Raw genomic sequence first — 14,647 nt, forward strand, 5'->3', positions numbered from 1 at the left:
CAGAGTGCCTTTTTGTTTCTCTTATTCCAAGTGAAACATTAGACAGCCAATCCTCTCCACTTGCATGAACCACAAGGACTTTGACCAGGCTGAACTACGCACTCACAACCCATCTTCCAAATGGAGTTTTTCACAAGCTTGCCAGCTTGTCCTGTTCCAGTCCCAACTGCTTTTGCTAGCTCTAACACTGTAGAAGTCATCTCTCTCTCTCTCTCTCTCTCTCTCTCTCTCTCTCTCTCTCTCTGTCTCTCTTTAACTCTCTGCTTGCAAAACCACATGACCCTCTTAGAACAACTCCAGACAATTTGCAGCTCCAACAAGATCTTTCATCTGTTGCCTTTTGTTGAAGTCTCTTGGGCACTCTTCAAAGCTATTGGGGAGCAGATTATGTTGAGTATTAGCAAGGCTGCAGTATTTCAAATAAGATCTGCTTTAAAATGTTTGTATTAACCTACTCCAACAAACCTTTCCCAATTTATCTCTCAAAAACATATCTATATATTCTGTCACACTCTCTCATAACATTGTAATTTTCCTTACTCCATTGAAACACCGACCCATCAGATTTTAGTTTTTCCTTGTTAAATCTCGAATTGAACTCAATCATATTGTGATCACTATTCCTCCCCCCCCCCCCACCCTTACCGTAAGCTCTCTGATCACCTCTAGTGCATTACACAATTCAGTACAGCTGATCCCCGAGTGGGCTCACCAGCAAGTTGCTTAAAAAATCCCATTCTACAAATTCTCTTAGTTTGTGGTTAATGTAATTTTTTAATTAAAGATGGCCACTGTAGTTTAATAAAGGGCAGATTATTATCATTATTGTAGATACTGTACCATGTACGATTAACGTCTTGCATCACCTATTTGCTTGCTATGTTTAAATGGTGAAAAATTGCAGCATGCTGCTGACCAGAGAGACCTGGGAGTGCCTGCACATGAATCCTAATAGGTTAGTTTGTACATACAGGAAATAATGAAGACTATAACATAAGAAATAGGAGTATCTGGCCCGACGAGCCTGCTCCGCCATTCAATAAGATCATGGCTGATCTGATCATTGACTCAACTCCACCTACTTTCCTTTTCCCCATATCCCTTATTCCTTTTTTATGTAAAAATCTAACTAAACCTTAAATATGTGTAATGAAATAGCCTCAACTGCTTCCCTGGGCAGAGAATTCCACAGATTCATAACTCTGGGGAAAACCAGTTTTTCCTCATCTTCATCTTGTATCTACTCCCCTGAATCTAGAGGCTGTGTCCCCCTAGTTCTGGACTCACCTACCAGTGAAATCAATTTTCCATCCTCGATCATATTTATCCCTTTCATAATTTTATGTTTCTTATAAGATCTCCTCTCATTTTTCTGAATTCTGTATTTGAATGAGTATAAAAGGATGTTGGTCTTTGTCAATAAAGCTGAATTTAAGCAGGTTTTCTGCAAATGTACTGGGTTTTGGTGAGGCCATATCTGGAGTATTGGGCTCAATTCTGATCTTGCGTGAAAAAGGATGTACTGGCTTTGGAGGCTGTACAGAGGAGGTTTACAAGATTGATTCAAGAAGTTAGGGGGTTAGCTAATGAGGAGATATTGAGTAGCTTCTGATGATGTTGATTGGAGATTAGACGTAGGTGGGAGGGCAGAGGGGGTGTTGGGTGGAATCTTATAGAAATATAAAATTATGAAAAGATGGAGGCAGGGTGATTGTTTCTACTGGCAAGTGAGAATAGAACTAGAAGAAATAGCATAAGGGAGTAGATTTAAGATGCAGTGAGTTGTAAATCTATGGAATTCTCTGTCCAATGAAGCTGTAGAGGTTGCCTCATTAAGTGTATTTAAGGCACCATTTTTTAAAATGAGGGACTTGAGTTTGATGGAAACAGACAGGTAAGCGGAACTGAGTTCACAACCAGATTAGCCACATGTAATTATAAAATGGCGGAACACGCTTGATGGGGAAGATGGCCTACTCCTGCTCATACTGAAAAAGATGTTACAAGAACATGTGTATTTCTCATTTTTAAAAAAAATCAAACAACTGGAAGAGGTTAAAGCCAGATAAAGTACTTGGAGGAGTTAAGGAAACAAAACTTGAGAATCTTGCATTGTTGATCAAAATTAATTTAGGAGTCCACTCTGATTGGGATTGATTTTGTGTGGCAGCTATATCTTCCCTGAAGCGCTGAATGTCTTCTGCAATAATTGGTTCAGATTGAAGATTTCAGTAAAATATTATTGTTCCTATTCACAGATCCACAAATATATGGGAATGGTACATCCTTTCACATCCAACTATATCTGTCTTTACCACAATTTGTGGTCATGTCTTTGGGACCTCCTCACTTATTGAAATGTCTCAGGTTAACATGTGTGTTCATTGTTTCTGTGAAATATGTTGATGTTTAGTTGGTCAAGTATATGGAGCTTCAGGTTTGCAGCATAACAGTTTTTTTTTCCTTAGGTGTGCACAGCATGGCCTGTACCAAGTTTCCCAGGGGGTAAAATAGGGTTGAATAAAATCACCCAGAAGAATTTAAAGATCAAAGTGAATGATGTAATTACTGTCCAGCCTGTGCTTGGTCCGGTACTACAGGCAGAAGAATTACAAGTGGTTTTTAGGTTTGTATCTACTAGATTCAATTGTTTGCTGCTTCAAGAGGTATGCTCTTGCCTATATCTTAAGATATGTTTTTTAAAAAAAAATGTAAAAAGAGAAATGCTTCAAGAGGTATGCTCTTGCCTATATCTTAAGATACGTTTTTTTTTTAAAAAAAAAATGTAAAAAGAGAAATTGTTGGGAATGTCAAACAGCATTTCAAGATGTTTCCTTTTCATAACGCCTTCTGGAAGTGCATCATAGATATTAACCCCATTTATCTCTTTCCAGATGTTGTCCAACTAGCTATTCCTAGCATTTATTGTTATTTCAGGTTTTTATCATCTATAATATTTTGCTTTTGTACACAAAAGAAAAAAAAAATTTCAACCTGTCTATAATATAGTATAGATTATACAAATTAACATAAATTATGCTTTTGGTCAGCTGGTGTGAGTGCTTAATACATGCAAGTCATACCATTTATTTCCATTCCATTGTGATTTTAGGACCTGCATCCTACAGTAATACTTTGAGCCAAGTTGAAGGAGTAGGCACCTGAATTAAAGGGATGAAAGATTTCAACAATAATGTAACATTTTATTGATGCTTTGTAGCATATCATTGTTTAAAGCATATTATTTAATCATTGCACATCTGCTGAAATTGTTTCAAGCTGTAATTTCCTTACTGATTTTTTTTTTGTTGCAGAGATGCAGATGAATCCTTCAATAGAGAAGAATTATCTGACTTCTTAGTGAGAAATATGGGTAAGAAGATTATTAATTCTAAATGCTGTCTTTATTCACATAAGCACGAGGGGTTTTATCTTCTCGTCTACATCTGCTGAATGGAAGAGCAGTCCAGCTGTTAATCTGCTCTACCCTTCCTCCATTGGCTTGCATTTTAAAAAAATATTTTCAAGGGCTTGTCTATTCCATTTAGAAGCCCATGATCAAATTTGCATCCCATTAGTGGAAACAGTTACGCTTCTCCAAATTTCTCAAAACCCTTCATGCTCAGATCTATTCTCAGTGGATGGCTTGGTGGAAGGAGTGAGAGGGTGGTAATGATTGGAAGCCTCTGACCATATGGCATGTAGCAGGGACTATTGCTGGCTTCCTTCCAGTTTGTCATTTATAGTAATAATTTGGATGAGAATGTAGGTGGCATAGTTAGTAAGTTTATGGTGTAATGGATAAATAATGGGAGGAATTTGGTAAGATTAGAGTGGGTTTACATGCATACATTTTAAAACAGATCTTATTTGAAATACTAAGAATTCATATTCAGGAACTTTGCAGAAACTTTGGAGAATGTTAAGTACAGTACATTTCACAAGTAGGTGCTAATTGAAATTAAATGAATAGACCATTGTTTGGAATTGGAGACAGGCTGGCTTGTTGGATAATGACAAGGCTTCGGACCTTTCTGCAAATTGCTCACAAAAGCGACCTAAGACAACAGCTTGAAAAAGGATAACTCCTGTTGCTTGCTGAAGAAGGTGGGGGTTTTTGCAAGTGAGAGAGTCACAGCAGTTTGTGAGAGAGAGAAGACAAGCTCAACAAGCTCTCTCAGCTAGTATATGTGACACTGAAAGCAGCTGAACAATGCAAGCCAGGAGAAGTTGGTTGGAAACAGAAAGCTCCAGAGTGGTGGATGGTTGGAAGTGCTATCTGTCTAATGTTTCTCTTGGAATAAGGGGAATAGAAAGGAACTCTATGGTAGCCTGAAAGAAAGAGGTTATCATCTGGAGAACCCTGATGGGACAAGTTTCATCAGTGAGATATTGAGGTGACTAATGGTGGTACCTCAATTGTGGAAATACTGGAACAACAAATATCTCTCTACTAACTCTACAAGAATCTTCCTGAGTGGTAAACATTTACCTTTCGAGCACCAAAGCCTGGTGAACTTTATACATGTTAAATTCTGTGCACAGTATACGAAGTGAACTTGGAAGAAGGAGAAGTGAGATTGAACTGTGAACCAAAGAACTTTTCTTAAATTTACACACACATTACATACACGTGTGCTTAGAATTAGAAGGGGATTAAGGTTAGTTAATAGAGGTAAGTTAAAGTTTGATTCTGTTTTCATGTTTAATGATAATTAAAAACAAATTTTAAGTAACTGCTTGTCTTGGTGAATGTCTATTGCTGCTGGGTTTTGGGGTCTTTTGGGCTCGTAACAATGGATGAGCAAACGTTGATGGTTTGGTGGACAGTGAATTGGTTGAATTACAACAGAATCTAGATCAACTGAAAGTGGGCAGATGAACGGGAGATGGAATTAACTCTGACAAGTGCGAAGTGATGCTTTTTGGAAAGTTAAACCAGGGCAGAAGTTGCACAGTGAATAATAAGACCTTGAGGAGTGTTGTTGAACAGAGGCATACAAGTGCATAGTTCTCTACGTGGTTCTTTAGATAGACAAAGTGGTGAAGAATGCATGGGGCATTGAGTACAAGAGTTAGGATGTCATGTGACATCTGTATGAAGTGTGGGTGAGACTGCACCTGTGGTATTCTTTTCACCATACCATAGGAAGTATGTAGCTAAGCTAAGGGATGCAGCAAAGGTTGATAAAGATGTTGATGGGACTAATGAGCTTGAATTATGAAGAAAGTGGATAGGCTTGGATTCTTTTTTCCCTGGAGCAAAGGAAGCTGAGGGTGATCTTAGAGGCTTGTATATAAAACAAAATTATGAGGGGCATAGATAAGGTGGATGGTCACAGTGTTTTCTGAAACTAGAGGGCAAAGAATTAATGTGGGAGGGCAGAAGATTTCAAGGAGATGTATATGGAATGAGCTGCCAGAGGAAGTAATAGAAGTGAGAACAATTACATAATTTAAAAGACATTGGACAAGCTCATAGATAGGATATAAAGTGATTTGGACTAAAAGCTGACAAATGAGACTAGCTCAGGAAGGTACCTTTATTGACATAGTCATGTTGTAGGAGCCTGTTGCCATGCTGAATGATACTAGATCTGTTGATTCCGAAGATGCCAGACCTCGCTTTTTCATTCTATTAATGCACTAAAACTTTCATCAGTGGAACCCGTTCAAAGGCCTTTATTTCTCACCAGAGATGTGGTGCCTGCTGAGTCCACTGCTGTTCACTCTGACCCATGACTATGCAGCTAAACACAGCTAGAAACATATCATCAAGTTTGCTGACAACACAACCATGGTGGGCCTGATCAGTAAGAATGATGAGTCAGTGTACTGTGTTAGAGTATATAGATATGTTTTTGGGAGATAAATTGGGAAAGGTTTGTTAGAGTAGGTTACATACAAACACTTTAAACAGATCTTATTTAAAATACTGGAGCTCTGCCCCATTGGTTGACTATTCAGCTCCAGTGCCTTTGCAAGAGCTTTTGAAGAGTGCTCAAGAGACTTCACTAATGGAGTATTGTTTACCAAAGGCTACAGATGAAAGAGCAAGCTATCTGGAAGAGAGGTTACTGTTGTAAGAGGGTCATGTGGTTTTGCAAGCAGAGAGAGGCAAACAGGCTTTCTGTGTGTGTCTGAGAGAGAGAGATTACTTAACTGTGTTACAGCCAGCAGAAGTAGCTGGGACTGGAACAGGACAAGCTGGCAAGCCCATTTGGAAGATGGCCTGGTCAAAGCCCTTGTGGCTCATACAAGAGGAGAGTACTGGCTGTCTAATGTTTCCAAGAGAAACAAAAAGGAACTCTCTAGTGACCTGAAAGAAAGTGGTTATCATCTGGAGAACCCTGAAGGGGACAAGTTTTGTCAGCAAGACACTAGAGTGGCTGATTGATGTACATCAATTGAGGATGACCTGGAACAACAAATCTCTCTCTGAAAATCGACAAGAACCTTCATGAGCGGTAACTACCTTTCAAGCACCAAAGCCTGGTGAACTTTATAAATGTTAAATTCTGTGCACAGTACAAGAATACAAGAATTGCCTGCAACCAGTGAACCTGGAGGAATGAGAAGTGAGATTGGGCTGGGAACCAAATAACTTTTCTGAACTTACACACACATTACATACACACGCGCTTAGAATTAGAAGGGGCTTAAGTAAGTCAATAGAGTTAAGTTAAGGTGTAATTCTGTTTTCATCTTTAAAGGTAATTAAAAGCAACTTTTGTTTAAGTAACCATTTGTCTTGGTGAATATCTATTGCTGCTGGGATTTGGGGTCCTCTGGGCTCGTAACAGTATAGAGATGAGGTGCAGTTGCTCACGGACTGGTGCACAACCTGTATCTGAATGTTCAAAAAAAACTAAAAGAGATGATTGTCGACTCTGCTGACCATTGATGGCTCCACTGTTAAGAGTATAGAGTTCCTTTGAGTTCATTTGGCGGAGAACCTCACCTGGTCTCTCAACACCAGGGCCACAGCCAAGAAAACCCAGCATTGCCTCTTCTTCCCGCGAAGGCTGAGGAAAGTTCATCTCCCACCCTCCATCCTCGCTACATTCTACAAAGGAGGTATTGCGAGCATCCTGTGCAACTGCATCACCGCCTGGTTTGTACCTCCGTGGACTGCAAGACCCTGCAGAGGAAAGTGAAATCCACAGAAAAGATCATTGGGGGCTCTCTTCCTACCATGAAGGACATTTACAACACATGATGCAGGCAAAAGGCAATAAACACTGTAGAACTCTACACCCCCTCAAGTAAACTGTTCTCTCTTCTGCCATCTGGTAGAAGGTGCTGCAGAACTCTGGCCCTAACATCCAGATTGGGCAACAGCTTTTTGCCCCAAACCATCAGACTCCTGAACTCCCAGAACACTTTTAGATAGGGTACTGTGGACTATTACTGTATACGTGTTAATATTTTAATGTGTTTAATTTCTATTTTAACTTGTATTTATTTAAATATGCTCCGTGGTACTGGAGAAACGCTGTCTCGTCTTTACCGTGCAAGTATGGTATGAACGATAAAGGTGACTTGACTTGAAAATAACTATTCACCACCACTTTTTTTTCTGTCATTTACTAAATTTTCCATCTCTGCTGGTCCTTTTATTTTTTGGGGGTTGTAATTTTGAAGACAAATACTTTATCAAAATGCCCTATGAAAGTTCAAATATATCACATTCATTGCATTGCTCTGCCATTTTTTTTATTATCTCATCAAAAACTATCATGTAAGTAAAATAGAATTTAAATTTAAATTTTGCAATCCACATTTTGGAAGTTCACTAGGACTGCTACACGTTTGGTTTCTCTCCTTACCCCTGCCACTAGCCTATTTTAAGTTTTTTTTTTCCTCATCCTTTACCACCTTTTGCAAATGATATAAACTATCGGAAAGTAAACCATACTCTTCTGTAATTTTGTTCATACCTAGATGAATGGCTCAAGCCAAAAACATTGGTTATCTTTGCTACATAAAGTACAGTGTTTGATTTTCTGAATTTCTCCAGCATTGTGTTGTTCCTGTTCTGTAATTTTGTTCATCTTGCCCATAACTCGGTTGCTTTCATGCTATCCTGCAATTTGATGAGGACCTTTAAACGTGTGATCTTTCATAATGTAATCAATCTCCAAGTTCATACTTTTTCATGTAATGTTTATTGCTGAATAGACAGAAGTTCCTGAAATGCAGAAAATTGCAAGTGTACACATTGTATGTTTTCTTTCTCTTTGTAGACTAGATAAACTAAGTCGCTTGTTGCTAGTTTTATTTTATCTTTTCTAACTTTGTTTGCCATGTAGATGGAAAGATAGTATTACCTGGAAACTTGCTGAACATTACACTTTATGGTCGTACTTTTCACTTCGTGGTGATGAAGATAAAAGGAGTGGATGGTGGAGTTGAGGAAATGTCATTCAATGTCACATCTGGTGATAAAAGTATGAGCGAGGACTCCCTGATTGATAAGTCCCTACATGAGAACAATGCAATAGACTTGTCGACACATTTCAGCAATTTGGCTATAGAAGTCACTCCGGACAGAGATAGCAGTGCTGCTTGTGATTCATCTTCTCCTGTGGTAGTTTCTCAAACTGCATCAAGTCCTTCTTGTAACAGTGCTGTGGAGAGTGGAAAATTACTAGAAGCAAATGATGGGATCATATGCTTTACAGGAAACAACAGTGTTGAGAAGACTGAATCTATTCAGGAAGGAGACAACAAATGTGGCGCTTCAATGGAGGACTTAATTCTGACGTCTAACAGTTGCCTAAAAAGCAACAGAGATATTTTTTACTATATTTCTTTCCTCACTCAAATTAAGTTCTTGCAAGGACAAAGCAGCGATGAACAAAGCAAGGAAGAGTGCATATCCAAAGTCACTTTTGACATGATTGGAGGACTGGCCAGTCAGCTGAAGATGATTAGAGAAATTATTGAATTACCACTGAAGCAACCACAACTGTTCATGTCCTATGGTAGGTCATTTACAGAATTTTATTCAATTTTTTTTGTTTTGATCATAACAGTAAGATTTTATTATTCTGTGTTTGCAGCAAATCACTTAATAGTTTGTTTTACTGAAAATTTATCGAGGTGCGACTTGTTGGGAAAATCTGGCACTTTCATACTAAACTGCCACCATTTCTCACCCCATGAGGGTCAGGAAGTACAGGAATCCTGGCTTAGCTTCTCTGGCATTTCCTGTACCTTGTTCTGTGCCGTTGGCATCCTTATGACCTCCAGTAGAGGAGCACAAGGCCGTGGCAGTTTCATCCTCAACTCTTCTCGCCCTGAACTGCCAAATGCAAGCACTGTTCTGTACCAAAATAAATGAACAGATCCATAACTGGATTTTTCATGGGGGTGGGGGGGAAGGGGGGAACTGACAGTAACACACTGGCTGGAGAGGATATGGATCATCCATGACTGCTTGTTCAATTGGAATTTGAACGCAAGTGAACATCAGCAAGGTCAGAATTGTTGCTTTGCTCCCTTTGAAGGTTATAAAAACTACAGATATATACTGCCCTATAACACTGGACACCAAAGGAGAAACGGACTTGCTGTTGAGTTAAATTTGAGCAGTGGGAAGATTTTAAGCAGACTTTGTTTGCATGGCCACCTTGACTAGGACATTGTTTCATGGGCTGTCTGTGGCAACTGGGGGCTGTCAACAAGAAATCCAGTAAGAAGGCCACCATTGTAGCCTGAAACTCAGACAGTAGTTTTGGGATGGTTGCTTGCTGAAGATGTTTTTTTTTAAAAAAGAATATTCAGCACAGTACAGCTGTTATATTTACTGCTGTCCATGTCCAATTTTGTTGTGATCTAGGAATTACTCCTCCACGAGGAATTTTGCTGTTTGGTCCTCCTGGAACTGGGAAAACCTTGATTGCTCGAGCTGTGGCTAATGAGATTGGAGCTCACATCATTGTGATCAATGGACCTGAAATTATAAGCAAGTGAGTGAAATGATTTGTGCAACGTGATTCCAGAGTGATGTACCCAAGGAGTGTATCTGTAAACACGCATTCCCTGCCAAGTTGTTATTCCAGAGCAAACCAAGCAAATCAATGTGGAAATGATGTGGTTCTTGTATGCAGGTGCATTTGATAATAATTTTTCAATTCTGGGCCAGTGTCGTGTTGGTGAGGCACATTGGAGGGATGTTCTCTGATGCTTAATCTTAATATTGGAAAGGAAAAATAGTTGTTTTAAAAAAAACCCTGCAGTTACAGTAAAGCAAGATACAGGTTGAAAGTCTCTAGCCTGGAACCCTTAGAACCTGACTGTGCTGGATTACAAAAAATTCGACTGTAGTAATTGCCCAGAGCAGGAGCAAAAAGTATGGAGGTTTCCTGGATCACACAAGGATTACAAGAATAAGCTACAATTCAGTTTCCATAAGTCAGAAACGCTGTGGAATGAGATTGTAAAATTTGGACTGGTAGGTTAATTATTGACATTTAAGTTAGTTTCAGATCACAGTTAGCTCTTAATTAGAATTAGTTCATCTGTACCATAGATTCAAGACCTGCTGGGCCACAGATTGAAACTGTCTAATTTGTCGTTCTGTTTATTCCCTTTATGTTCTGAAATGTTCTCCCTATTCTCAACTGTAAATGATTAATATTGATATTTATAATATCTAATGTTACAAAAATTGTTGCTACATCTGTATTGCGATTATGAACTTCAATTTCTATGGATTGCCAGTTCTTCTGAGGTGAACTCCATAAAACAGTAGGTTCTACTAAGTTTAGGATTTCTGCAGAAACACAAAAGTTCCAAATGGACTGGCAATTTTTCTTTGTCCTCTGCTGTTGGATTTCTTGTCAAGTCCAATGGTAGATTTACCAACTTGATGCATCTCCCAGCAACACTGCATGAAGAATATTTGTGTGCTTTGATTTGAACAGAATGGAACAGCTTTGAGACATAAAGATGATTTTCAATTTTTTGAATGAATTGATTTTGCTCAGATGTGTGAAATCAATTATTTTGATTTAAAATATTTAAAATTTATTAAAATCTATTTAAATTTTTAAAATTAATTTTGAATGATTCTGTCAGGTTATTTGACTGTTGGCTAAGTTGATGGCAATGACTTGAGCCATTCCCATCGTTTCTTTTCAGTGTTTTGTTAGAAAGGGTTGTTTTGGTCTTTTCAAAACAAATGAGCAAAATTTGCCATTGCAATGAACTTTGTTGTTTTGGACTGTGGTGGCTTTGGCCTGCAAATTGACATTGGATCTGGAAAATAAAGATACAAAATTGGTTTGGGTGTCACTGGCATATGCAGGAGGTGGAAAGTGCTGCCCCTAAAGCTTCTATGATTTTCGACAATTACTTTTTGATTGTAGGTGTTTAATGCTTTTTGTTGCTGTTTTAGTATCCTAATGATCAGGTACTTGGCTTCCTTTGTTCCAGGTACTATGGAGAAAGCGAAGCAAGGCTGAGAAAAATCTTCGCAGAAGCAACCCAGTGGTAACTAAAAGGAATTCAATTTGCTGTAATTGGCAAGGATCTTTAATAGAAGCAAAACTATTTATGACTATGAATTTGCCGTCACTTTGCCTAACTCTTATGGATGCTGTGAGACCTGCTGAATTCCTCCAGCATTTAAAACAAAAAATTATGAGCATCACAGCATCTACAGATTTTTGTGGTTCACTCCATCAAGGTGGCTAAATCTCCAGGTCCAGACCAGGTGCATGGCAGAACATATTTGAAAGCCAAGAAGTAAATTGGAGACATGTTTAGCTCATTGTTGAGGATAAGAGAAGTTCTGAAGGACACCTTGTATGGTTGTTATTTTAAAAAGGGCTGTAAGGATAAGCCAGGTCACTACAGAGCTTTTATTCTGATGTCGGTGACGGGGAAACTGCTGGGGAGGATTAAGAGATAGAATGTATTAACATTTGGATGGCATGGGGAAAATTAAGGAGAAGGATGGGAAATGTGCATTGGAAATTGTTATGAAGTAGATAGAAATTTTTGAAGCTATGATTAAAAACTGTGGATGAAGGTAAGGCAGTTAGTATTATTTATATGGATTTTAGTAAAACAGATTTTAACAAGGTCCCACGTGGTAGGTTAGAAGGGAAGGTTAGGACACACAGGATGGATTTAAAAAAAATGATGTGATAAGAGTCCGAGAGGATTGTGGAAAGCAGTTTTTATAGAATGGTGGACCATGATCAGTAGAGTTTCTCAGGATTTGATACCAGCATTATTATAATAATGAACATGCAAGGTGAGCAAGTTTGTTGATGTGAAAATGTTGATGGGAAGGGCACAGAAGCAGTTTACAAATTCATTGCCAGGATTAGGAAAGTTGAGTTACTGTGATAGACTGGAAAACTAGACCTACTTTCCTTAGAGCGAAGGGCTTTGGGAGGTGATCTTATCGATGTCTTCAGAATCATTAGGGTCGTAGATCAGGTGACAGTTTGTCCAAAGAAATCTAGGACAAGAGGGCGTAACTACAAGGTCGAGGAGGTGGGATTTAGAAGGGATATGAGGGGTCAGCCCTCCATGTAGGGTGGTGAACGAGCTGCCAGACCAAGTGGTAGTGGCAGGTACATTAGCTTCCTTTAAGAAATAGACAACTACATGGAATGGAGGGGTATTGCCTAATGCGGGAAAGAAGGGACTGGAGCAGGAGGGCACATTGTTAGGCATGGACAAACTGGGTCGGTGGGCTGGTTTCCATGCTGTAAGAGTTGAAGAATGATTTTTTTTTTAAAACTCGTGTGTTTGGAAATTGCCAACCTTTAATATTTCACCCTATTTGCCCAAAATTAAATGGGTTGTTTGGCCATTTTTGAGCAAAGCCAAGAAGCAACAAAATTGAGGTTGCTCTATGGTCATTAACACCAGGTTATGGAAAAGAAGCAGATTTATTTTGTAAAGTGTACTGGTTAGGCAGATGGACTTTTTTGAGAATATAATAGCTTTGTGGCTTGTATTATTGATAACTTTTTATTCCAGTCTATTTGGTTAATTGTATTTGAATCCTCTACTCGAGAGGTGGGCTTCACTCCTGCATGAATTAGCATGAATCTCTGGATCACTCATTCTGGAATGTTCCCCAACCTGTTATGATGTGGATGTGAGTGGGGTTTCTAGGGTTGGACTAGTAGGTTATGTCTGAGAAAAGTTCTTTGCTTTTCAAACTGGACATTATTTAACAATTTTTTTTCACTTTTACCAGTTGTATGTAATTCATTACCACAGTGGAGTAAACCTGGATCATGGCCTTGAATCAACAAACTTCCTCTTTAGAAAAGGACATGCAAAGCAAAAGAAGAAACTTGTTTCTTCTGAACTCTTTCAGGACACTTTTTTTACCCCCAAAAAATCTCTTGTTTCCAAATTCATATTGGTGAAAAAACTGTCCAATTCCTTGGGTTAAGTGTACAAGAATGTCTGAGGAAGCACGATTATCTTTTGTGAAGAGAAAAAAAAATTCCACCGAATTCGGGTAACCCATTAAAAACAGGTATGGGTAGACATGACTTTTATGATGCATTCAGATAGCTTCTCTCTTTTCCAGTCAACCCTCAATCATATTTATCGATGAACTTGATGCCATATGTCCAAAGCGGGAAGGAGCACAACATGAAGTTGAGAAACGAGTGGTAGCTTCACTACTCACTCTAATGGATGGTATTGGCTCGGTGAGTAAAGAGTAGTGGAATTAAGAGTTATGAGACAATTATTCTGCAAAGTGAATTCATTTTGTAAAAAATAGTAAAACATGAAAGTCTGCAGATACTGGATGAAGTAAAAACATAATGCTGGAGAAACTCAATAGGTCAAACGGTGTATTTTATATAGCAAAGATAAAGATATATAATCGACATTTTGGGCTTGAGCCTTTCATCGAGGTATGAAAAAATATCGGCAGGTGTCCAAACAAAAAGATAAAGGCAGGTGGGATGGGGGGAGGAGCATGGTCCCAAAGGCAGGAGGTAATCGGTGGAGAAGGGAGATGGGGTACAGCAGTAAGCAGAGGGAGGAAGGATAAATAGAGAGTGAAGGGGTGGAGAGCTAAGGGAAAGACGATAAGAGAAAGGAGAGCAAGTTGGCAGAAACCCAAGATGCCATCAGGCTGGAGAGTGCCCAGACAGAAAATCAGATGTTATTCTTCCAATTTTGTGGTGGTCTTGGTGGGTAAATACATGAAGCCATGGACAGACATGCGAGTGGGACGCAGAACTGATATGATTGGCCACTGAGAGGTCTGTCACTAGTGCGGACAGAGCAAAGTTCCTCAGTGATGCGATCTCCCTGTCTGTACCCAGTCTTTCTGATGTAGAGAAGACCACAAAGGGAGCAATGATGCAGTAAATCAGTCCTGCAGATACACATGTTGCTTCACTTGAAAGGCCTGTTTGGAGCCCTGGACTATGCTGAGTGGGTATGGGTACAAGTGTGGCATTTTCTGCAGCCACAGGGGAAGGTGCCAGAGTGGTGTGATTGGTAGAGAGGGAGGAGTGCACAGGGAATCGTGGAGGGAGCAGTCCTGAAAACCAAGGGGAGGATATATCTGGGAATGGGATCCTGTTGTATGTGCTGGAAGTTCCCAAGGATAAAGTGTTTGATGTGGAGCATAGTGGGTTAGTAGGTA

At 39.2% G+C, this 14,647-nt stretch overlaps 1 protein-coding gene across 5 annotated transcripts in view; it reads left to right on the top strand.

Annotated features, from left to right (window-relative positions):
- afg2a (AFG2 AAA ATPase homolog A) overlaps window positions 1-14,647 on the top strand; it is a 378,594-nt gene that overhangs the window by 13,828 nt on the left and 350,119 nt on the right. For all 5 annotated transcript variants that reach the window (XR_011353718.1, XM_069925225.1, XM_069925223.1 and 2 more), the window contains exons 3-8: window positions 2,469-2,626; window positions 3,315-3,373; window positions 8,313-8,987; window positions 9,845-9,974; window positions 11,443-11,499; window positions 13,571-13,694. Coding sequence is in view for 4 of the 5 variants with exons in the window: in XM_069925225.1 (XP_069781326.1) it covers window positions 2,469-2,626; window positions 3,315-3,373; window positions 8,313-8,987; window positions 9,845-9,974; window positions 11,443-11,499; window positions 13,571-13,694 (1,203 nt within the window). In the remaining variant the exon portion in view is untranslated. The remainder of the gene's footprint in view (window positions 1-2,468; window positions 2,627-3,314; window positions 3,374-8,312; window positions 8,988-9,844; window positions 9,975-11,442; window positions 11,500-13,570; window positions 13,695-14,647) is intronic.

This window comes from Narcine bancroftii, chromosome 3 (assembly GCF_036971445.1).
Source record: "Narcine bancroftii isolate sNarBan1 chromosome 3, sNarBan1.hap1, whole genome shotgun sequence".
NCBI lineage: Eukaryota > Metazoa > Chordata > Chondrichthyes > Torpediniformes > Narcinidae > Narcine > Narcine bancroftii.